Source organism: Amphiura filiformis, chromosome 1, assembly GCF_039555335.1.
Source record: "Amphiura filiformis chromosome 1, Afil_fr2py, whole genome shotgun sequence".
Taxonomy (NCBI): Eukaryota; Metazoa; Echinodermata; class Ophiuroidea; order Amphilepidida; family Amphiuridae; genus Amphiura; species Amphiura filiformis.
Window position 1 is genome coordinate 83,448,615 of NC_092628.1, and position 26,517 is coordinate 83,475,131.

General features: G+C 35.7%; 1 protein-coding gene across 1 annotated transcript in view; it reads right to left on the minus strand.

Moving 5' to 3' along the window:
* LOC140163616 (angiotensin-converting enzyme-like) overlaps nucleotides 1-26,517 on the minus strand; it is a 79,469-nt gene that overhangs the window by 45,534 nt on the left and 7,418 nt on the right. Inside the window, exons 2-11 of the mRNA XM_072186933.1 lie at nucleotides 22,823-22,978; nucleotides 16,071-16,158; nucleotides 15,539-15,682; nucleotides 10,818-11,009; nucleotides 8,801-8,898; nucleotides 7,433-7,605; nucleotides 5,627-5,850; nucleotides 2,782-2,926; nucleotides 2,043-2,141; nucleotides 1,117-1,239 (exon numbers count right to left, since the gene is read on the minus strand). Of these exons, the coding sequence (XP_072043034.1) occupies nucleotides 1,117-1,239; nucleotides 2,043-2,141; nucleotides 2,782-2,926; nucleotides 5,627-5,850; nucleotides 7,433-7,605; nucleotides 8,801-8,898; nucleotides 10,818-11,009; nucleotides 15,539-15,682; nucleotides 16,071-16,158; nucleotides 22,823-22,978 (1,442 nt within the window). The remainder of the gene's footprint in view (nucleotides 1-1,116; nucleotides 1,240-2,042; nucleotides 2,142-2,781; nucleotides 2,927-5,626; nucleotides 5,851-7,432; nucleotides 7,606-8,800; nucleotides 8,899-10,817; nucleotides 11,010-15,538; nucleotides 15,683-16,070; nucleotides 16,159-22,822; nucleotides 22,979-26,517) is intronic.

Genomic DNA, 26,517 nt, shown 5'->3' on the forward strand with positions numbered 1-26,517 from the left:
CAGTCAGAGCCCACGGGCTGTGACCGCTGAATGTAAACAAACCGCCGTGAGAATTGATGTCGTACGTGAAGAATCTTCGATACTGGCTAGATAATTAACCTCGCCCCGTCACAGGAGAGCGATTTTGAATAGTTAGACGGGTATGCACTCACGGAGTTTGGAAATCACAACTTCTATTGTTGCTCTACTCGGTTCAACGCACACTTATAGCAACGGAGCGACACCTGTTCTAATCTTCTCCTCTTCGTCTTTCATGTTGTTCTTTCTGTTGCAATGCGGAACTTTCTATCTAATAATTTGATAAAATTCGTGTAAGTAGTAGTCCGTGTTTACTATAAAGAGTTTAACATTCTACTCTTGCTTCCGGACAACTAACGTATTGCAAATCGTATGCTATTTTCTTTATCATCTCACAATGTAAACGTAGTGCTCCTTGTTTCGTCATCTTTATTATGATTTTTTGTCACATTTTATGTGGCGTCCCTTCAGATGATCTCAATTATGTCACCAACGTATATTAATGACGTTAATATATTAGTTTGCAAATGCACCAACCCATGTACCAACATCGTAAACCGCGACATTAGGAGTTTTTGGAAGTACATGACTGTAAAGACGAATCCTATTTCATGCATGCCTACACCTCAATGGCAGCCAAAGCTGGGTCCCCGTCGGATACATCCCACCTAAAACATGAAATCCTTGGCGGGGATTTTAAACTGCATTTCATCACCTGTTACACGTATATAATGGAATGATGAAAGTTTACAACACAATACAACATAACATCGATTTTAAGCGGCTCTAATCCACCCAATGGGGCAGTCACAACACCACTTTGGTGCGCCGGGGACCCAGTCATGGCCGAATAAATTCTGACCATCACTTGACTCGTTGGATTCGTCTATAGTTGATCAGAATCTTTTGAGTGGACCATTATCCAAAATGGCAAAAATCTAAAGTTTTGGAATTGTTTACGTTATAGTTCGCTAATCAAACAAAACCTGAATCAACGACGTTAAGCGTATGTAGTATATCTCACAAATAAGAAGTTTTAACAAGATACCTAATGTTTCAACTTATTACTAGTACTATTACTATTACTATGATACATACGCAAGTATTCTGCCGGCTTCTTTAGACCCGTAGATGTCGCATTTATAAAGAGGTCCAGTATGTCCAGACGCATTGCATAGTACATCGTGAAGTTGAAACTCCAATATTTTACTCACAAAATATCTGAAGAAAAGAGTCAGTTAACAATTTTAAATACAGGTATCAATGCTCAGAAAATATCCCAGTTATTTTAGGTACAATTCGTCGACGTTATCAAATAGTGACGTATTCGACATTTTCAACATTTTTGAGAAAATTTGAACAGTAGTTTGTTATACTCTGCTCTATATATTCACCAAAATCCAGGCCTCAAAGTGGCTTAATTAGTAAGATATTAATTGATTCAATTATGTCGAATTTGTAAAACCCCTTAACAAAGTATTTGCCGATCATCTATACTGCGCAAGCCCAGTAAGCCGTACCTGCACTTGGACGAAATTGCCGTTTCACATAGTGACGTATTTGCGACCTTGTCAATGCACGGTAAAATTGCTGTTTTGTCCTTTTTACGTATTTGCCCAACTGTTTCTCATAATGACGTATTTGCACGACGTATTTTATTTAATAGTGAGTTTTTGCTCTGATAGTGATAAGTGAATTACATTGAAAATATGGCATATTTGCATTACTTTTAACCACGTTTTAATCGGCAATAATGTTTTAATTGAGAGTATGCAGCAAATAAAAATCACTTAATTTTCAAATTCTATTTTCTCGAAATGCGTATTTTGCAAACTGGTCAGTATGTAATACGGCCGACGAATTCTTCAGCGTTTCACTTTAAACGTCGAACTGGTTATGCATTGCTTGAAACAATAGTTGTTTTGATATTCTATTGAAAAGTTATAATGAAATGAACTTCCAGATAGAGGATATGAGGATTGTCATATTAAGAATTTGTTAAAATAAAATTCTATTAAACTCACGCTAAGTAAGGAACATCAAAGACTACATGAAGTTTTGACGCTGGGTCAAAATCCTCTGGTGCTCTGGAAATAGGCGGAATTACTCCTTGATATTTCAGCCTGAAATTTTAAAAGAATATATTATTATCCAGGATCAGTTTTTGTATAGGAGATTCGGGACAATAAGCAGTAATCAAATGAGTTAATATTCATATATTCTATTGTACATAGGATGCTTCAGTTTTTACACAAAAAATATTTCATTGAAAAATCTTCCACTTCAAAAAGGATTTCAATCTTCTTAAGCATGTGCAATAAATTAGCATTAAAATTAATCTTATTTTAAAAGCATTTTTGAAATATTTAAGTTTTGACGTACAGTACAATGCTATAATGGTATACTGCACTTATTTAAACCATAATGGATTAAAGAGTTAACACTATTAATACGGAATCACTATTTCACCGTTTTAAAACTATAAAATGTTAAAACTTCAAGGGTTGCAGTTTAAAGCTTGTAACGCGTTTTTGAGATAATGGTTTAAAGAAACTATTGCCGAATTCTTAAAACAGTGCCAAGTTGAAAGCTTTTAAACCTATATCAGAAGGGATGATAATGTTAAGCAACACATCAATATTTTTTTAAAATATTTAAAGATTTTTTAATCGCCGGCACGGGTCTCCAGGATTACGTGAGGCACGATTTTGATTGACCGCTTCAAAGTGCCTTCTAGCGTATATAAGGCTCCTTTTCGCTTACCTCAAATTCCACCACTCCTCATTATACGAGCTTTTAGGTATTCTTCCATCAAATACGGCCCATCGCCATTTGTCTACTAGAAGACCAAATGGTAGAAAAACGATTTTGTCTAGTGCCATATTCATAAGAAAGTTGAGATCCGACTCTAAAAATAAAGATGTTAAATACAAGATTTCAGGTAAGATTAAACTGATTCACACAAGCAATGATTTTTACTCACAAAAATGTTCGAGTCACATCCGTGAAGCTCTTCTTCAGTTGTTATCGGAGACGTTGGTTGACCGGTCACGTGACCCAGGGAGTAGACCCGAATCACGTGACCTGATGAGCGGCCGATAGACGTCTGGCAGATGATGTCTTCCCTGGTCCTTATTCAGGTCTGGTTCTGTGGCTTGGATGTAAATAGCCTCCTTAACGCCTCTTTCAAACCATCTACTTTCAGAGTCTATAATTTTCACATTCTGAGATGTGAATCTATGTCTTTGTTGGCGCATATGGGCACCTAAGGTCACCTTTAAATACAAGTTTAAAGGCGACCTTCAAACACTTTCTGTCAGATTCAATAAATCATTTGCTTTTATTCAATTTATACTGAAAAGAATATATTCTACCAATGAGTGCCTACCTAATGTGATTAGAGTATTATTTTATGATATGCTGTAAAACCACTTACTGTAAAAGCTACTTGATTGGGGATTCCCCATTTTATTTTACATCCAGAAAAGGTATCAACTTTGATTTAACAATCTCTCTTGGAAGAAACATAGTAGTTGGCGCAATGAAATGGTAGTTGGCACAATGTTTTCTGATAGATAGATAGATAGATTGCGCCCAAGGACACACAACAGTCGGCGGTTTTTACAGTTAAATGACATCCCGAATGATATATACAGGGTGTCCCAGAATGACTTATACCAGTGTTTGAACAAAATATCAAAACTATAATATAGCCAACAGTGTATCTAATCTTAATGAGTGCAATACAATGACACACATGTCTCCTACTTATTCTGTGACTTTCGTGGAAATAGCTTGATTCGTTTTGGCGGGATATTGCTATTACTGAAATTGGACGAAAACTTGATGTGTGTAATTTACAGTGCAAATTACAGTAAACGTGGATCCTTTATCACCATCGTCCAGCTGCACTGTGCAATATATTGGAGAAATCCCACATTCCTTTATACAGGAAATATACCAAATTTGGCACAGATGTAGAGCTTACAAAGCTGAATAATTCTTGATATGGGATAATTTCATTATGACATCAGATATTTAGGTTTAAAAACATACTTTTTATGTATTTTTTAGCACAATATTTACCCTAATCTAAAAAATCTGAGAAAGCTAAATATATGTAAAATTTAAAATGTAAAACAATTATGACCCATAGAAATGCCATTCGTATCTAAAAAAATTCCATCTTTCCCGGTATAAATCATTCTGGGACACCCTGTAGAAATTATTGACAGAACTGCTTCCTGAAACTTTGGACAATACAACTAAATATCTCCGCACCCTGTGTTTTATGGTTAGAATTTGGGGCTACAGTTAACAGGCAAGGGTTTAGTGTTACTATTATTAAGATGTGGCAGGGTATTATTAAATATTAAAAGATACTTTTTTCATATTTTTACATTCTTACGTGTACTTCTAGATAACTTCAGTTGGGAGTGCAATATTTGTACTTTTAGGCTGGAACATTATGAAGAAGATAACAGAAACCCTTCTATTCAACTTAATAAGTTATCTGCTCTTATCATAATATTTCTCAGAGGAGTTTTAAATACAGTAAGCCAAAGAATATCCTAAATAAAGACATATCATTCGTTGAAATTGTTTAAGAAATAACGACACGACGATCCAAAAATCCAAGGAAGATGCCAATTTAAAGGTTGCAGTTTGTGCCATTGCATGCCCTTTTGATTTGTACACAGAGCGTTCGCGAACAAGTGAACTAGCGCCGTGCTTCCATTGATTATCACGTCAAAACTAGCGTTATGCTTTCATTGATTAGAACACGAAAGTGCAACTTTTGATTTCGTCTCTTCATTAGGTTTTAGATCACCGTTTCTTTAATTCTCAACCAATTTCAACAAATAAGGACTTGAATCAGAGTTCAAGAGTACAGGTATTGGCTGATTGTTTTAATTTTGACATATTTGTCTTTATTTAGAATATACAGGGGTGAACACAAGTGGTACCTTAATTCTTTGGTTTACTGTACAACAAGCTGCATGGTGTTTATTTATCTCGGTATTGTAAAACAGCAGTTCATATAAATTTCACGATTATTTTTTAAATTTAATTACCCACGATTTATGACGTTTCCGCATGGCTGTATGTGTGAAATTGCAATTACTAATGAACATTTAATGTTCATTTTTAAATGTGTTTGGAAGATCGGTTACGGGAAGTAGGTGATGGTGGTGTGGTAGATTGTTTCCAATGAGTGCCAATTAATGTGCCACTATAATGTGACGGGATTTTGAATAGATGCACGGGCGTATGATACGTACGATTGGAAATGGCAAACTATCTATATGGTTATTCAGTGCAGAATTGTGTTGGAAAATACGACGCATTTTTCAAGCAACGTTTGCGTGGGAGATATTTTAGAATTAACCCGATTATTGACGTTACATTTTTCTGGGCTAATAGACGATTTCTGAGGTGTTTAAAGTCTTGATTCTGAAAATGAAAGTGCAATGTTGGTCACAAGAGTATAATAAGTTTAGTTTTTTGGAACAAAGCAAAGTGGGTGGAATGGTTAAGGCTTGATGACACATAAGTCATGTATGATTTTGTGCCAACCCAATGCAATCAAGTATAAAATGTAACATACCAGGGTCATCGACAACTTCATCTAACAGTCCAACCGATTGAAGATGCTGTGGTGTGTTGACTGAAAGCGCGATAACGTCGCCCACAGCTTCGTGAAATCCGGGATTAGCTCCCTCCCTGAACAGCACAGGTAGATGCTTGTAATGCAGATGATATTGCGTGTGTCCCATTTCATGGTGAATAATATTAAAGTATGCTTGGTTGATCTCTGTGCACATTTTTATTCTGATGAAAAACAAAACAATCTTGTGCTGAGCATTTATACGGTGGAGGATTTTTGTCATTTAGGCATTCTTCTTTTGTTCTGCTCAGCTCTTTCAATGACACACACACTACACAAAAATATTGCAACATTTTTGCAAAAGAAGAATTCCGCGAACAGTAAATGAACAATGCTCCATAATCTTGTCTATTTCACATGGCGTACTGAATGGAAATTATATTCTTTCCATGAAATAAGTACAATGGATGAAAGGTGTCACTTGTGGTGACATCACGGAAATCTGTTTGAATACAGAGACTAAGAAACTTTAGTCCACAAAATGGCTAGAATACTCTAGATGCCTTCAGAATGGACAAATGTATTAATTGGTTTCTGCAAGGTATCAGGAAAATGGTCACTGAAGACATTTGCACGGATAAGTCTTGCAATGGGATACCCGGGAATTTCAATATGGTTACGTGGTAATTTCATAAAAAACATAAGGTAAAGGTAAAGGTAAAGGTAAAGGAGACGATCCTGTAAACAGTGATCGGAGTGCCCATCTCTCTTTCATTGGCGATTGGGCCAGACTCCTCCATGTAATGTTGCTATAGGGGGATCGCTACACCTCCTTCACAGCGAGTCTGTTACCTTCCCAGCATTTAAGAATGCCGGTACCCATTTATACACCTGGGTAGAGAGGAGTGCCTTACTCAAGGGCACAACACGATGGCGTCGCCGGGGCTCGAACATAATGGCATTTAAACCCGTAATTAACATACAAGACAATGTTTCTGGTTCGATCCAAGGCCTTATTGAATAGCTGCCTGATCTTTCTTTCTGCTGAGTCCCTCAGACCTTGAAAAACCGTTGTTTTCTAATGCGTGTAACTTCTTCCACAAGTCATATCCATGAATCATTTTCCCACCACCATTTACCTGATACCACCTGATACCTTGCAAAAAGCACTATTTCTGAAACGGATTTCTGTGTTTCCCATTGTAAGCACTGGAATAGGCGCATGATTTCATCACAAGTGACACTTTCTATCTCATTATTTATGCTTATCTTACTTATTATATGAACATTTCCATCCCGTATGTCATGTAAATGTGACAGAATATTGGATCAATAATTATATTTACCTTACAGTTTGCGGAATTCATTTTTTGTGTAGTGTGTGTATATATAGGGTATTATCATATTAAATTATGCTCTACTGGTATAGCAGTATTTTCATATATTCTATATTTATTCTGGCTCTGTCAAGTACTGCATGAGTAGCAAACAAGTCCAAGGTTGGTAAAAAATAGAAAACAAAAACAACTTTATCTTACTTGCAGATTAACAATTTCTTGACGTAATATTTTGCAAAAATAACATTGTAACTTGTAAATGTCAAGGGTTTTAAAAGATTCTTTTTTCGTTTGTGAAAACAATGCCATGAGATGGTTAGCCCTTAATCTTCTTCGGCCATAACAATTTTCAGAATATTATAAAAGACAATTATATTTCCCTTCCGTGGTATCATTTTGCAGGCCTGATGTCAAACATAGGTTTTACGTTACCTTAGATGTAAATAATGCTTACTCAAACTTTAATTACCCAAAGTCTCTCCGATTGTAAAAATCTTGAGCTTTAGCGTGACATTGGAATATTCGATTATCGTTTGGTTTCTCAATAATTGATATATTCCAGAACTCCTGTGGCATAGGAAGCAGACCAAGAGAAAGGAAGAACTCTTCAGCAGCTTGGAACAATTTTAGTGCGGTGAAATTCTGTATTGGTGAAAAGTAACATAATTTGGAACGATTTCACATAACAAACAAAGTTATTAAAAATACAAACAGTATTTTTAAAGACCATTCTGTTCATAACTCCTCGCCCCTTCTCCTGATCTGAATTGATTCTTTGATCCATCTTGCTTTTTTCTCTCTAAGATTTTTCTCTCCCCAATTGATAATATGATTAGCCCTGGCTACATGGTCACTAATAGTACGTGTTCGTGTTCTAAGTCACGTGTTTGATTCACTGTTGTCAATGACGTAGAAAAACATAGATCGCTGAGCTCGAGCTGGTACGTTGCCGTTTCATTGACAATCACACACTGAATAAGCCATTATGAAATGAAGGGACCTAACAAAATCAGCATCAAATACAACTAAAATGGAAACTGAATTTACTCTAGCATGTATGGATTAATAAAATTAAATAAATTACTTGTTTTAGCATATTCAACTTTACTGTGTACCATTTTATCAAAAATTGCTGAATAATAAAGGCAAGCACGCTCCTAAATCTAGTTCATTCGCCCGTTGCCATGCGGCGCTACAGGAACGGCGACTGAAGGCGAAATTTCGTAAAGTGGTAGAGTTGTTTAGCGTGGCAACACTGATGAAATACCAGATTCAGACGTGTTTGCCTTTATAATTCAGCAATTTTTTGATAAAGACAATGGTATACTGGGAAATTTAATGCGTTTTAATACATGATTTGTTCAACTTTGGGCACTCTATCCTTTCTACCTCATTGACTGTTGTAGACTGCTAGCAAGACTAATATCGCTACCGGAAGTGACATAACGTCCCGCCAGTCATCAGCTGTTGGATCATCACAACAACATCAAGCTTCGAAAAAGTCAGTGGCTCACTGACGAAACTGTCAGCAAGAAAGTAAGTTTCTTATTGCTTTTGACAAATCAAAAACTTTTAGATTGTATTATTACCAAACCTGATAAACCTGTTCCAAGGTTTTATTAGCTATCTGTACCAGAGCTATTATCTGTATCATATATTCTTTATCATATCAAATCTAAAGGAACATGTAGAATTTACCATTTTGTCGTGGCAAAATATCGAAATAATGAGGTGATTCTTAAAAAGTGGCGCTAAAACTTTGAAATAAAGTCATCTGGGTAAAATTGTTACAAATGGTCAATCACTTACAAAGAATAGATCTAATTTGAAATTATACCTTGCGTTTTAGGACTTCCGATGAATCCACAGTTGGCTTGTCTGGATATGGTAAACATATGTCTAGTAGAACTGCCCAATCCTGAGCCCACATATTACCTAGATAAATAATAAAATTTAATTCATTGAATTGGACAAAATATTAATAATTTTTTTGCTTCAAGACAGATTAACTGATTGATTGACTGATTCGTTTGTTCGTTCACTCGGTCATTCATTCATACTTTCATATCAAGATCTCAGGCCCCGGGAATCAGGCCGTGATAAAAGAAATTTCAATTTCATATTTTTGATCCAAGGGCTTGTAGAGCAAAATTATACACTTGATTGGTTGAGAGTGACATTTCTTTTCCTTGTTCTTTTTCTTCAATTCGGTGTCTTCCTTTTCCCAAAACACCAAACAAATTTAGGTCTTTTTGGGAAAAACAATTCTACTGACCATCCAGGATTTGAACTTGACGCCACAGATGTAGATGATCGAACAATTGTTTGAACATGATAAAAGCTGGAAATTGGACAGTCCTTCAATAGTTTTGATCATATTATCCAAGTATTAAGCTTCTTTCTTAATACAACATACGTTGTCTTTAGGGGCCAACATTACTGGTGTGCGATGGGCAGCCCATAACCCGTTGGCAGTGAATGCTTACATGGAACACTGAGAACGCTCTGCTTTAGCGTCTGCTCCTCACCCACCACGTACCACGTGGTATCGTTATGTGGATGGTACCTTCAGCGTAATTAAATCGGCGCATGTGGAAGAGTTCACGAATCACATGAACAGTCGGGACCCCAATATCGATTTTTTTACGCGCGAGGAAGAGGGAGACGGATACGCTAATCTCTCGGAAACAAGACGGATCGGTGAAAATTTACCGCAAACCTACTCACACGGATCAGTATTTGAAATTTGGCTCGCACCATGCGCTGGAACACAAACTGAGTGTCGAGAGGATGCTTTTATACAGAGCGGAGACGGTTGTTACCAATTCTGATGGTAGATCAAAGGAGATAAGACATGTGAAGTAGGTATTACACGAGAACGGCTATCAAGACTGGACATTGTTCAGGGCTCGTCCTAAACAAAAAGAACAAAATAAGAACAGCGACGAAAATAGCAGCAAGAAGGGAATTTTTATCACCTTGCCTTACGTGGAAGGCCTCTCGGAACAATTACGCATGGCTTTTAACTCAGTAGGTGTTATAACACAGCTTTCAAACCTCAGAATACCCTTCTCAGATCTCTAGTCTCCCCAACAAAGGACAAAAACTGATCAAGAAAAGCAATCTTGTGTTGTGTATGAAATCACCTTGCAAAGACTGTAACTCACTATACACTGGTGAATCTGGACGCAAGCTCGAAAATAGGCTATTAGCAGAACATAAATCAAAAGCGACCAGTTCCAAGCAAAGAGCACCAGATTGACTGGGAAAAATAAAAGTGTTAGAGAGGGAGTCTAAGGACTTCCCTAAAAGACTTAAACTAAAAGACCCAGACTGAACCGTGGCAAAGGGTTAGACATCGACCCCCTGGAACCATGGGGGCGCCACAATATCTTTATGTTTGACGTCTGTGATGTCATCGGAGGTGTCTCAACAACATCACTAGCAACAACAAATCTTCAGAGCAATAACATCCGCTGAAGACACCGGTTGACCCGTTGAACGTGCTCCGGTGAAGTATAACTTTGCTTTCTATGTTTGCAAATGAATATTACAACACCATTTTGACAAAAATGTTGTTGTAGTGATTTTTTTTCATACAAAACATTTTTAAAACCTTTATAAATTATAAAAGCAAAATGTTAATGTCATAAAAACGTTTTAAACACATTTGTGCGTTTTTGGGGTATGTAATTCTTGATGTAATGGTCGGCTCATCGTGATGCTCTCCAAGTGCAGAATTACCAGCATTACCTTTGTTATGCTACATACATATAAATCGTTGCCGGCTAATAATCTGTGCTGCATGTAGTACAGAGTCAGAAAATATGAATAGATGTTTTAAAATTACTAACCTGTAATAGGAACAGGTATCGGACCTCTGAGATTCACATAATCACTTCCATATACATTATAAAGCTTTCGACGAACATAGGCGTGTAAGTGTTGATACAATGGTTGCAACTGCTCATAGAGAAGATCTACCTTTTGTTCAAAGTCGCCTTGTTCGTATGCTGATCGTAAAAATGCACCCCAATCAGGCTGGTCTGAATATTTGTGAAAGATACAGTGAAAAATAGGAATTTGATAAAGAGCAAATGCATTAATAAGTAACTAAGGATGTAAGTATTCAAGTAGCTACAAATAAAAGAAATAAAGAAGTACATATCTAGATAAATAAATATACAGAGTGGTCCAAAAAGAACTTAATATAATTTAAAAGCTTAAGCTATTCCCAATATTGTTACATATTTTACATATATATATATATCTATCTAAAAATATGTGGTGAAACAATAAGCTTAATTAACACAATGGCAGTAGTGTTACGTCTCAAGGTGGAGAATCGTTTTGTGTACACGTAATTCAATGGGATGTGTCCGCCATACGGGATGTGTCCGCGTTGGGCATACATTCAATGGTAAACACCGGGTGAATTTACCAATATGCATGCCTAATGTAATACTGTTGGTAATTGGATACATCCCACTGATTATTGTGTGGACAAAGTGATTTTGGACCCTTTGACATAAAACTGCTCCTGCCATTTTGTTACTTTAGCTTCTCTTTCGCTATTTTTTCACCACGTGCTTTTAGAAAGACATACATTTAGAATATGTAACACTTTTGAGAAAAGCTGCTCTAAACTATTTCACATTGGGTAAAATTCTTTTTAGACCACCCTGTATATATAAGTCAAAATATATCAATATAAACATTTAAGTAAATAAATAAATAAATAAATAAATAAATAAATAAATAAATAAATAAATAAATAAATAAATAAATAAATAAATAAATAAATAAATAAATATAAACAAAGTAATGCAAAATTAAATTTGTATGCAACTGGCAGTTTCATCCATGATGGCATCATCAGGCATACTGGTCTTAAAACTACAGTACAAGCACACACATATATAAATACAATCGTTATACACTTGACATAAACTGCTTGAACCTAAGCTACAATAGTCCATCATAAAAAGAGTTAGTTGAAGTTGCGAAAACCATCAATAATCAGTTGGCCAACCAAGAAAAATGTCATGTTATTCCAAAGTCACTGAGTTTGTATTTTCCCTTATATCTGCATTTTGATACCAGTTCTGAGCGTTTATTTAGGGTTGAGTCTTTATCAGCTGTTAAGATATGATATTTTTCTGATAGGCAAAGATTGCAGCGTTTGGTGAATGGGTTATAGGGGGCAGCTTTCTGTATGATTGACCATTTTTCTTGGTTGGCCAAGTGATTATTGATGGTTTTCGCAACTTCAACTAACTCTTTTTATGATGGACTATTGTAGTTCAAGCAGTTTATGTCAAGTGCATAACGATTGTATTTATATATGTGTGTGCTTGTACTGTAGTTTTAAGACCAGTATGCCTGATGATTCCATCATGGATGAAACTGCCAGTTGCATACAAATTTAATTTTTGCATTACTTCTGTTTATACTTACGCTCTCCTTTACGGATCGAGCACTTTGTTTACTGGCAAGTCAGCTTTATCTACTTCGTAAATAAATAAATAAATAAATAAATAAATAAATAAATAAATAAATAAATAAATAAATAAATAAATAAATAAATAAATAAAACACCATTTTGACATTTCGTAAATTCTAGCGGTTGCCAGGGAATGGATCCAAAATGCCTCCACCTCTTGAAATAAAGCTTATAATTCATGTGAGTAAAGTATTTCATTGCTATATAGGATGGTGTAATTAAGAGAATAATAAGTCTGACGTATGTTGATTATACTCGACAATGGAGGTTAAAAAACAACCACTGTTGCGCATCTTACGTCCCTTGTCGATCAAACGCCCACGACCCGTAATTGGTTAGATGCAACGTAACCAGGGGAGTATTATTAAGACTAAAATACCGAAGTTCCTCATAAATAAACATGGATTTGCTCTGACGAAAGGATGAGTATTGCACTCGGACACCTTTTGATATTCGCAACCTTTCTGGACACTCATTCTGAATTCACAGATGTATAATAACAAATCTGCAGAGCATTCGGTGTTAATTTGTAGCGTGGTTTATCCTAGCTGAGCTGGTAATTACTTACTAAACCATGCCAAAATGACCTATAGAAGATATGCCACCCCCACACACGTAACTTGACTTAAAGGTCAAATTAATTGCTGTTTTTTAAATCTTGGACGGTGCAAATGCTGAAATCCCAGAGTAGTCTTGAGAATGAGCCTCTTATTTAGTATTTAGAGCGTTTTGTCATGTTTCAATTGAATCATTTTTACAATTGAATGGGGCTAAATAACGATTTAATCAGTCTAAGCCCCATCTGAAATGCGAGACCAAAATCAATTTTTAATAAAAGTGGTATCACTAAATAAAACAGCTGTATATGGTAACTTTATTAGATTTCGTTTTTAATTAATAATACAAAATCTACATTTTTTGTACAAACTTACAGGATGGTATCGTATTATTCTTCTATTTAATTGTGTCAACTTTGAATTCATCGGTTAAGAACCTTTTGAAACATTAGAAAAAGTTGGAAGACATCTTCCATTCACCCGTATGTGGTGAATTGACTACGTAATAATCACACACCCAAGGGTATAGGCCAACTGCACGTATCCACTCCTTTCGAAAGCCGTATCTTGCTAAACAAATGTATTTAGGTCAAAATACCATAATTAATATTGATTTGAATATGTTAAAAAAAACACCTTAACAAACCGACTCACGTACTGATGTAATTTAAACCAAGCATTTTGACTGTTTTATAGTTTACTGGAGTCAAACCTACGTTATGTGACACAAAACACTGACAAATAAAAGTTTAGCTTTGTGAAGAAACTTTTATATATAGTAATGCCTTATCCTTAACACAGCTAGAGAAACTGCAACTGACGGGTAATGACGGAGATAATAATATGAATAAAACAAACTTTTCGCTGAACAAAGAACGACCTTTGACCTGACATAAGGTAAGGTCAACACTAATTGAATTAGACTAGACTTCCAGTCTTTTGTTAACCTAACTACAGTGAATCAAGACCCGATAATGTCATTGCTACCATTCATACTAAAGTTCATAAAAATTCACTCGATAGTATCGACCATAATGTATATTCGAGCCAAATTTGGACACCATCCGGATATTTTCCTTCATCTACCTTGCAATATTCATAAATTTTGGCTATAATGCCCATACTTGGCAAACAGGCCGATGGTGCTTATTTCACAAATTTACAGCTATCTTCTCTTTAGATGTTTACTGAGGTATGTAGAGCATGGCCTTCAACACGTAAAATTGCGAAGGCTATTTAGCATAATAAAGGTTTAGTTCCCGATACAACGTGGAGGAAGAAAACTGATTATTTGCATAATACACTATTTGTGTGTGATTAAATCCCTTTCTATCGCATTGTGTATAAATGATATGTCATTTCCAATTGTATTGGCTGTGGACGGCGAGATGTAAATTGGGTGATGATGTCACAGCTCATTACAGTTTGTCACTCGGTTTATGGTAACTTGTTGTAATGATAAGTGAATAAACATGGCAGATAAGATATGATTTATTCAAACCAATAACACCAAGTTTTTGCAATGAGCACCGGGCTTCATATTTCTCGTAATTGTATAATATGTCAATTTCATTTGTGTCAAATGGTAGGAATTAATACACACATGGTATTGTTACAAGCTGAAAATTTAAACACAACTTGGGTCTGGTAACTCGCCTTATTTCTAAACAAGTAAATATCCAAATATTATCTGACAAAAATTTAATAAACTGCTTTTGAAGTGTTTTAAAAGCATTTTGGCAAATCTTTTCTACCTCAAAATTTATTTTCAAAAGTGGAATCCCGGGGATGCAGCGGTAATGTGCTGTCAGGTCTGTAACTAATTTAATGGCCGGAGCCTTTTGTCTGAAACAATGTGACCACTTTTATGAATAGCCTGTCGGCAAATCAGTTCAGCACAAAGGATGTGTTAAGTAATTTATTGTTTTTCCGTGTTTATTACAACCTCCTTGAGGTATATGCATTGTACGAAGTATTACCGCTATCACCGGTATCTGAAGTAGTGGTTTCAACAAGAATGAAATCAGCAAGGGTGTAAACTTACAAAGTACATAAAATTGTTATGTCTTTCATAGTAAACATCTACCAAAAAGTAATTACCCCCTTTAAATAATGGTCATTAATTCCTATACGGTTAACAGTATGCCAAACTTGGAACATGCAGTCGAAGCACAAGTTATTTCTGCGCATTATGACACCTGATTGTTGCAATGGTCCTAATATTCATGTCGCAGCGTACTGAAAGTTGCAGCAAAATCCTATTTCCTTGTATTTAGTGTCCATGCACGTGCTTTATCTTTTTCGAATTGTAACATTCAGTCATTCTTGCTTTAATTTTTTTATTATGGTCGATTGCTGTGATATTCCCACATAATATTAAAGCTAAATATAGCTTCGCCTGACATCCTATTTAAAACTATTCAAACTATTTAAAGGCCTTTTTCGTCTAGCGATGTTGTTGCAGATGTCACAACATTAAAATACATGGCTTAACATTGAAGTCACATACACATACCATTTGCGAACGCAGCCTTGTTTTTCAATTCCACATACTGGGCATAATTGTCGAGATTGCCCGGTCCCACCGCATCCCTCCAGGCCTTCCATGCCCAAACAACATCGTCATAATTGCGAGAATACGCCAGAATGTTGTAAAGATCTGTCACAAAAAGACAAAATGAAAACATGCAAAATTTTGCTGATAAAAATGTGCGTATAATAACCCCAGTTAGGTTTAATATGATTGAACTATGCAAAATATAATGACTGAAATAGTTTAATAATTATAGCGTAGAGCCTTACGTTATTAAACTCACACAACCTCTGACCTAAACAAAATACTATTTCCGGTATTACAGGGTGACTGAATCAACAAATACCTTAAAGCATTTTAGTTCAAAATAAAGTTGAATTTTACAGTTGTTGAAACTTTCTATACGTGATTATTCAATAGTCAACTGCAAAACCTTTTTTATTTGATTTATTTGACTCTACTTTAAACTTTGAACTAAATTAAAACGATGTATCGAGATCTTCCACTCACATACCTGGCTCCAAATTTAGACATTCACCATCCGGTTTACACACATCTGCAGTAGTAAATGTGTATTGCATCGTCCCCAAGATTTCAGTAAACTGTCAATAATAGTAATTATCAAGAGCACACAACTTAATTTCTTAACGTGGAAATTATCAAATGAATTTTGAAAATACAAACAAGAAATCAGTGGGAATATACTGAGTACGTACAAAAACGGTATTAAGAGTAGTATTGCGTACCAATCAAAGAAAATCAAAAATAGTTGGCAGACTTCAAAAAATGGAATTTCTTCTTACTTTATATCAGGATGCAACTTTGGTCAAAGTCTACAAAAAGCAAAATTATCTCATCACTGCACCTTCGTTACCATAGCAACGGCCAAAACATCAAAATGACCGGTTTTAGACTATTTCGGCACTTTTACAAGGCTAAAAAAATAACAAGTTTCAGGATTCACCATATAAAGGAAAAATAGAAGTAAACCTTGAGAGTTCCACGACATAATTGGCAACATCTAAGCTTTTTAAAAATACAGTTGTTTTAACAAACAGTCTGTCCTACTTGGGATATTCCATTGTTTCAAATAGGGGTGTTTTTCGTAATTTTTGACTTTCTGAAATATAGCAATATTCAATGAGCTGTAACCCCCAAAGTGGTGCTTTTTATATGTTATATTTTTCAGTGTGGCTGGACTAGATAGTACTGTACCCAAATAAATAAAAAAAGTTCTGGTAATTTTAATATAGACAAACAGTGTTGCCATAAAGATAGGTATTTTTCCATAAAATAAGAGTTAGACCAGGTTAAAAATGTTACCACACATGAAAGGAAACATTCTCACATAGTTTTTCTGGACCAGTTTTTCATGAGCAACAAGAATTTATGAGGTAAAAATAAAAACCATGTATCCTGAGAACTTCCTGTGAGGGTGCTTTATTCAAAATGGCTGCCAAAATCCAATGAAAAGCTACTATACGTTTAAAAAGGTCGCATAAAAGATAAAAGTGACTAGATTTCGGATTTGTATTGATGAAAGTAATGTATAACTATGTCAAGGTATTAATAGAATGGTACCAACAGGTCACAGTTGGGAACGCTTTTCAAAATGGCCGCCAAAATCCAATGAAAAGCATATATATGGTTAAAATAGTCACTTATGAGGTATGATTGCAGTGGCGTAACGTCATAGGGGCACGGGGTTACATGGCCCCTAATCGATCTGAATTTTAAGAATCCCAAAAACGGACTGCCACCCATATTGGTTGGTGCCTCCCATATGATAACTGGTGCTACGCCACTGTATATGCTTGACCAGATTTTGGTTAAGCATTGATAGCAGTAATGTAAATATACGTCAAGATATTAATAGGAAGGTGCCAGGAGGTCACAGCTGAGGGCACTTTTCAAAATGTCGGACCAACATAGTACACCGTTAAACTTAAAATAGTTACTTAAAAAGAGGTATAATTGACCAGATCTTGAATTAATATTGATCCCAGTACAGTAAAATTAAGTCAATGTAATAATAGGAAGATACCGGGGGTCACAGTTGAGGTTGCCTTTCAAAATGGCCACCAAAAAGAGCTGCATGATATCAGCCACAAAGCCACAGATAAAAGTGTTAAGAAAGAAAGTTGTCTTTGATAAGAGAATGTAATAGTTGTCTTTGATGAATCATTCAATAGTTGTCTTTGATCATTGTCACCTCTAAGCAAGTGTTTCAGAGTGCTATATAGCGAGCTACAAAGTGCTATATAGCGAGTCAAGATGGCTAATATGATTACCAAATCTCCAAAATGACCACCAGAGAATTGTCCCTATGTATTGACTATTGACAAAGGGCAGGATATTTACTTCATACTCTTCTTGGTTTCACTGAATTCTTTTATTGTGTGTTTATCTTCGAGATCACTCACATCGATATCACTACATTAAGAAAATTATTCTTCATTATCTAGCCTATCTGAAATCAAAGCGGCATATAGGTCATATATATCTTCTTTTGTGAAAACGTTGCATTCTCTGAAAAGAAGATAGCTGCACTTTGAGTCTGCTAAAACCTTTTCCTTCTTTGACACCAATATACTGCTTTGTTCTCGATGTTGGTAAAGAAACTGTTGAAATCACAAGACAACTGTGATTACCTGGCGATAACTTTGGATGTCATTATTGTCATACCTCTTGTTTGTCTCTCAACATACTTGATGCTTTATGTCAAGGAAAAATGCAACAATGATCAATTGTCTTGCATATAGGCCTACTGGCAAAAGCGAAATCCTCATACATGACTGGTACATGCAGGTGTAAATGTCCTGACTAAAGTCATCGGGTCAACGGCACATGCAATGCCAGTTGCCTCTGCTGTAACTTCAAGAAGCAAAGTTAAAAAGTGACACGCTGGCCTATTCAAAACAACACGGACTAGACATCTGGTTTGAGAGTGGTAAATGGCTAATTTGTGTGTGCCTTTGATTTAAAAGAAAAGGAACAAAAGAAAACTGAAACAAAAGAGCTGACAAAAATACAAGTTATGAAAAGTACAGAGAAGTAAAAACTGAAATAAATATTGCTTTAAAATAAAGCTTCATCGAAGAAACTGTGTAGTCTCTTTGTTGCGCTTGTTGGAATCTTATTGCACATCGTATAGGCAAATTAATTTGTCACTTTTAAAACTGGACCTTCGTCTATTCAATTGCTTGTAATTTTTCTTCTTGAGGTCACATTGGATTCAATGTGGTGTCATAATGTGCAGGATTAGATAGTGCATCTATTAAAAACCCAATTTACCCCAATATGGTTAAGTTTTGAAATAATTGTGCTTATTTTTCCAAGTGCAACTTGGATCGGGGGGGGGGGCTCTCAACTTTAGAAGTGACGGGTATGTGCCTACCAGTGTCGCGAAGTAGGGGCCTATCGGTAACAAAGCGTTATTTTAAAAAAGGGGGTCATTGGGTACAAACAAAATAAAAAAGTGGGTCATTGGGTATAATATTTTGAAAAAAGGGGTCATCATAATACTATTTACAGAGTGTCCGTCCGTCCGTCCGTCCGTCCGCGCGCTATCGCGTCGCGCATAGCACTTTCGCTGAGTCCGCGCGCTATTGCGTCGAGCGGAGCGCTTGCGCTGAGTCTGCGCGCTATCGCGTGCACGCGGATCGCTTTCGCTGAGTAGCAACGGGTAGCAGTGTGTGCAACTGAAAGCATTAGGCCTAACAGTGTGACTACCAGGTGCATCTCATCGGACCAATAGGCCTATTTCAATACGGAACGAGTGCATAGGCCTATTTCAGTAGAACATGACTATTTCCGTGGTCCTCCAAAATGGTTAACATTAAAATAATCAGTTATGGTAAGGCATTATAACCCGTTATATTAGGCGTTATTGCGTTTACTAATTTCGGGGTATTTTCGGGATCCTCCTTGGAAGACGTAGGCCTAGGCCTATATCATAGTAGTCAAAAAGGTCAGGGCAGGTATATTGGTATTAGACATAGGCCTATTACAAGAACTGCCCGATCCGAGAACCGCGAAATCTAGTTGAGTATAAGATTTCAAAAAATGGGTCATCGGGTAGAAATTTTTGAAAAAAATGGAGCAAAATTTGAAAGTTTTGACATTATTTTGTTGCATTTTGATGACGTTCTTCTAGAAAAAGGGGGCATTGGGTAGCCGCAACCAAAAAAAAGAGGGGTCATCGGGTATGACTTAAAAAAGGGGGTCATCGGGTATGACTTTTAAAAAAGGGGGTCATCGGGTATTAGTCGACTTTAAAAGAGGGTTGACAGGCACATACCGTCGCTTCCAAAGTTGAGTGGCCCCCTGGGGTAAGGATACTTTCTTAGTGCAGTATATTTAGTTATTGCCCTTTGTGAACATAAATTATTCCTGTGGACATTTTAGTGGTCATCTTGACTTGGTGACTCGTTCTTTTGCACCCTCAAAACGATAACTTAGAGGTGACAATGATTGAAGACTACGATTACATCAAAGACAACTATTTCAATGTTTCAAATATTTTTTCAATAACATTATCTGAGGCTTTGTGGCTGATTATACTGTACTTTGATAAATATTAATCCAAATTCAGTTCAATTATGCCTCTTAAGTGACGGTGTACCATATATATAAGCTTTTCATTGGATTTGGCAGCCATTTTGAAAGCGTCCTCAACTGTGACTTCCTGGTAGCTACCTATTGAAATTTTAATTTAGCGTTACATTACTGTCATCAATACTTAAACTGAAAATCTGGTCAATTATACCTCATAATTGACTATGGTAACTGTATAATGCTTTTCTTTGAATTTTGGTGGCCATTTTGAAAAGCGTCCCCAACTGTGACCTCCTGGTACCTTCTTATTAATATACCAACTTATTTATACATTACTTTCATAAATACAAATCCATAATCTAACAAATTCTATCTTTTATCCACCTATTTTAAGAGCATAATTGCTTTTCATTGGATTTTGGCAGCCATTTTGAAAAAAAAGCGCCCTCACAGGAAAGTTTTCAGGATACAGGATTTTTACCTTATACATTCTTGTTCCTCAGTTTCTCCTTTCATGTGTGGGACCTAGCTCATTTTTAACCTGGTCTATTTGGCCGTTTTTCAGCATAGCTGTATGATAGGAAATAACAAGATGAGCAACAGCTTCACTGAGAGACGTTTTTTCTGGCAACACTGTCATTAAAATATTATCAAATCGTGTCTCACTTTACGGTGTATTGATGCCAATTTCTTTTGGTACATTATCAACTCTAATCAGGATTTTCAGTGAAAGTAAATGCTCAAAATCCATATTTTTCCACACTACCTTATAATGTCAACAATCCTAAAAAGTTCAAAGTTTCTGGCAACACTGCTCTCCAGTAAAACAATTACCAGAACTTTTTTTTCTATAGATAGGTAGACCAATACCTTATCTACCTACCCTGCAAAAAATAATTTAAAAAAAGCACCACTTTGGAGGTTACGTCATTTTTTAAAAGATCATTTTTTTCATAATTAAATTAATGAAAAACACCCCTATTTTACAAAATGGTATCTACCATATTGAAATAATTAATTGTTTTGTTTACTTCATTTTTGGAAAGGACAAGGATGGATACTTCATTGTATGGGAGAAGATTATTTTAATTCACGTTCTTCATACAGAAATATGACCTAATATTTAAGCATTTTTCCAGTTGTGAAAAGGGTAAAAATAGTGAAAATTGAGTCAATTCATATTTTGGCCGTTACCATGGTAACCATAGATGAAGAGGTAAAATTTTAACCAAATTTATACATGTTGACTCAATGTCTAACCATGTGCAATGTATAAAGAAAATCGATTTTTTTGAAGTCTGCCACCACATCTTTGATTTTTATACACAAGGTCTCTTAATTTAAAAGGATCTTTAAAATTGTAAAACAACTGAGAGAAAAGCAACAAATAACCCGGGCAAATAACATTATAATTATTTTATTTGGATCATAACCAAAAGATATAGGCTAAACAGTGTTCCGCAAGGATGATTTTCGGGTCAATTTTAGCTTTATTTATGTCTAATGAAATAACTAATACATCTAAAGTATTCGAATTTATACCACAGATGAGACTACCACCAGTTTGGACTCACAAAGTTAGGTAAACCTTATAGAGAATTAATGTAAGTAAGCAGTTAGTTTCAAGCCAATAAATTGTCAGTCAATGTCATCAAAACCAATAACATGATACTAGGTACACCCAAAATGATATCAATGAATAAAGGCTGGCGAATCACACTGGATCTTTAAAAAGGCCCTTTTGCCTTTCAGCATTTTAGTCAATAACGTGTTGTTTTCTCTTTTCGTTGTAATGATTTTCATTTAAAAAAATGTGAACACAATGTGATTTAGCTACTGCCCCAGACAAACCTAATTTAATCGGCATTATTAGCTAACGTGGCTTTCGTGCCAAAGAGGTTGCAATTGCAATGCACTAATGATCGCTCTTTATTAATGTCATTCAGAGCTTCTTTAGGGAATGGTCGAATTATGTTCAAAATGTCATTATTTTGACAAAGTGATGAAGCACATGACTATTATACTTAATACTTGTACTTTAATACATACTAGCTAGCGTAACTGAGTCAGCAAATTAATTTTGCTATGATATATTGTTTTTAATCCAAAGAAAGTTCATTCTTAAATCAAAATCAAAAATCATTCTTAAGAAGCACGTGAGTGACCAACCCCTATAGACTGAACATTTATTCTCTTCAAAGAGTCAATACTTGGATAAGAGTGGATTTCCATTCCAATGCGAATATATTTCCACCCCATTCAGAGCGCATTTTAACCACAAAGGGGTGGATTTCCGCTCCAATTAGAATACATTTCCACCCTATTTAGAGCAAATTATCATTCCAAACATGCCAAAGGATTAGTCAATCATGAATTGTGTATGCATAACTCTTTAAATGTGATTGTACACTTTTACATAATACCGAGTATAGTTTCAAACCTTGTCTTTAATGTATGAGCTAATACTATAGGCAGTACTAAGTTCCTCCTTTTTACATATTTCTACCTGGTATTAATTGATTTACTTCATTCTGTTGTAGGTGTATTTTAAAAATGCAATTTCCAGTTCCTTAGATCCACTTGGAGGAAATAAATCGCGCGTTACAGTGTTTTCATCAAGGTAAATGTTTAACATATGTAATGATCTCATCTTTTTAAACCTAATACTTTGGATCAAAACCCCTTAAAAGTTTGTTTTAGGGAAATTACCTCTTTAAACTTGTCATCCGTGAGTGCTGCATCGCCAATATGTAATACTTTATCCAGCTGACGTGAAACATACGGACTGAACCTGCTCCAGTCGAACTGAGATGCATTATTTCTGGCTTCTTTGGTAAAATCTGATTTGATCACTTTTGCTTCTGTCTTAAGAAAACAATAATAAGAAGAGCAATGAATAAGCGTCACATTTTACGAAAACACGAAGTACAACATATCATTGTTATATCATTCTCTACCTATACAGTCATTTTAATGTTTAGTAGAACGTAAGGACACTTGATTTAAAAGCGTACCACATTGAGGCGTTTTTAAATAAGAATATTAAATATTTTGCCACTCAAGTCAAGAGCCACAAGACAGGTACACTTTTTAAAAAAATACTCTCTTTAAAAAATTGATAAAATGCGAAATGCCACTGACAGAGAGCATGATATTTAGCGTTCGAAATGTGTGTATATTTTGTCGGGCTGTAAGCTTTTGCCTTTTTCAGGTTAAATAGGTTTGCCAGTCTAGTGGTACAAAATGACGTTTTAAAATTTCTCACCATCGAACAATGAAAGAATTCTACGAACAAAGTTTATTCAGGGATGAAAACGGCTCATAATTCTCTGGTCATTAGAAAGTCAAAAAAGTTTATAGTTAAATTTGAGGAAAAACAGGGGTCATACAATAGAAAAGGGTTCTATTTGTGAAAAAAAATAAAAATTATTGGTTCTTTCATATCAATTCTAACAAAGCAAAATTGGCACCAGACATGGAGTCATTCGTTACCGAGGTCAAAACAGCGAAAAATGGCATCGCCATGATCACATGCAATACAATGGGCAATTACTTAATTTGCTGTGTTGCATGATGAGTCATTCTAGTTTTATGAATGGCATTCATGCTATAAATGGGGGGGGGGGGGCTAGACGAGTTCAAGTACAAAACTAATAACGCAAGGCTACCTCTAATTTCTCCAGGAGAAAAAAAAATCGCATTGATTTATAGTGCGCTACGCACTAGACGTTGATCCACAGGTGTCAAGCCTTCTTTCTTGAGCCGTCTGCAAGCGTTCGTAGTTTGATTGTCGGAATCGACTTTCTGATACTTGTAACTCTTGATATGAAAACAAAGTTATAACTTATTCATTCGAGAGGTTGCAAAAAAGACGTAGGATCTATAGATAAAAAGTGCCATTTAAGAGTCTCCTTTCTAGTTCTATTGTTATAGATCCCGCGATTAGTAGCGTACGTAATATCAAGTTGTTTTTACAAAGATGGCATTTTTATCTCAATAACCTTTTGGTTTTGTTAAAGAAAATCAATTTTATTCTATTGTCAAGAAATGTTAAAGATGCTAGTGTGACATTTAAAATGATTCTTTTTTTAGAAATATTGTGATGTCATTGCAGTTAAGAGACGTTATTCAGTGTAAGATTCAAAATATTCTATCTGAAGTCGGATCAATTCAAATCTGTAAAATAATTATGACGAATTTAATTTCATTGACGTGCGAGTTTAAATAAGTACACTGAGTCAATTAGAGTCAAGCGGTAGCATGACCAGCAAGTTTTAAAAAAACCCGACTGATAAAGAAGAATAAACAGATGCACCGCGGACTATATTTACACGAAACAAAACGCTATTGTTCTGTGATATTTTTCGCTGGGTACAAAATATATCTAAAACCATGCTAAATCTTATTTACTGTCCAAAGTGTAATATCTTAATAACTCATTAATTCAAAAAGTTACACCAATCTTACAGTCAATCCGATTGTTTGATAATAACAAACATTCTTGTATTATTTCACGTGGTATTTCATAGCCAAAATTAGTGTAAAATCATAGCTAATCATACTGATATCCAGAATCTTTCGTCACTGCTACAGCCATACATGGCTGTCACTGTCGCACTACTTTTTGAGATTCACTTTCAAAATATACCCTAGCATTTTCCTGGATACCCTACATACAAATTCTGGATCCCATTCGCAAAAAAATCAAGTTTTTCACAATTCTTTTATTCTTTCCGGACCACAGGATACATTCATATTAATAAATACTCCACTTTCACACGTCGTTATATCGGGACGTCCCCGTGGCGAAGTGGTTAAGGCCATGGACTTCTAATCCACTTATGAAGTTTTGCCCAAGTTCGAAACTTCCCACCACCTTTTTTTTAAATGTTTTATTAACCAATTTATTGTCATAAATCAAGAATAACACCATTTCGAACATCCATTGCTATTGTGATATTATTTTTTTTTCATCAAACAAACAAGTTTGATTTTTTATTCACATTTAGGCCTAGGCCTAGGGCCTACTTTCACCATCCAGATGCTTTCACCATGCCTGACTATCATGATATCTTCGTCATTTAAAACACATTTATCAGTGGCTCTGTTCACAGCTCAGACTGAAATTATATTTGGAATAAATATTATAAATTGTCACAAATTAAAATCACAAACAGCGAAAGATCGCCAACAACTGCCGCTGAATATTGTTATCCAACTAGATTTCCCCACAGGGCTATAAAGAACCACAAACCGCGAAATTTGGATATACTAGATTGCCCTGCAGGGCTATAAAGAATCACACACCACGAAATATGGATATCCAACAAGCTTAAACTATAAATTAGCTCCCGATAGAGGGCAGGGCTTGATAAGGGAAATTAAAATCACAAACCGCGAAAGATCGCCGACAACCGCCGATTAATAGGGATATCCAACTAGATTGCCCCGCAGGGCTACAAAGAACCACAAACCGCGCAATTTGGATATCCAACCAGATTTCCCACAGGGCTATCGATTATAAAGAACCACAAACCGCGAAATATGGATATCCAACAAATTAAGACCACAAACCGCGAAAGATCAACAACAACTGCCGCTCAATATTGATATCCAACTAGATTGCCCCCAGGGCTATAAAGAACCACAAACCGCGGAATTTCGATATGCAACTAGATTGCCCCACAGGGCTTCAAAGAACCACAAGCCACGAAATATGGATATCCAACAAGCCAGATTATAAAGAGCCACCAACCGCGAAATATGGATATCCAACAAATTAAGACCACAAACCGCGAAAGATCAACAACAACTGCAGCTCAATATTGATATCCAACTAGATTGCCCCGCAGGGCTATAAAGAACCACAAACAGCGAAATTTGGATATGCAACTAGATTGCCCCACATGGCTACAAAGAACCAGAAACCACGAAATATGGATATCCAACAAGCTTAAACTATAAATTAGCTCCCGATAGAGGGCAGGGCTTGATGAAAACCACAAACCACGAAAGATCGCCGACAACTGCCGCTTAATAGGAATATTGAACTAGGTTGCCCTGCAGGGCTACAAAGAACCACAAACATTAAAACACGATTATATTGCCTACTCGGGGCATTTAGACGCTTCCGTAGTATAGACTTAAATATAATGCGCATTTACCAGTTCCGACTTGAAGTAGGCCTAAATCGGACTTACTCTCTGTGTCTCTCTGGCATTGTCAACATTGGGTGTGTGTTGTTCATATTTATATTTTCTTTACATATTTACGTTGCCTTGAATAATTAAAATATATTGATCATTTTGTACGCCTCTTAACATTACAGTCACGTGTGACAAGCAAGTTTTAAAAATAAACGACTGATAAAGTTTTGTTTAATTATTTATTGTCATGAATCCAGA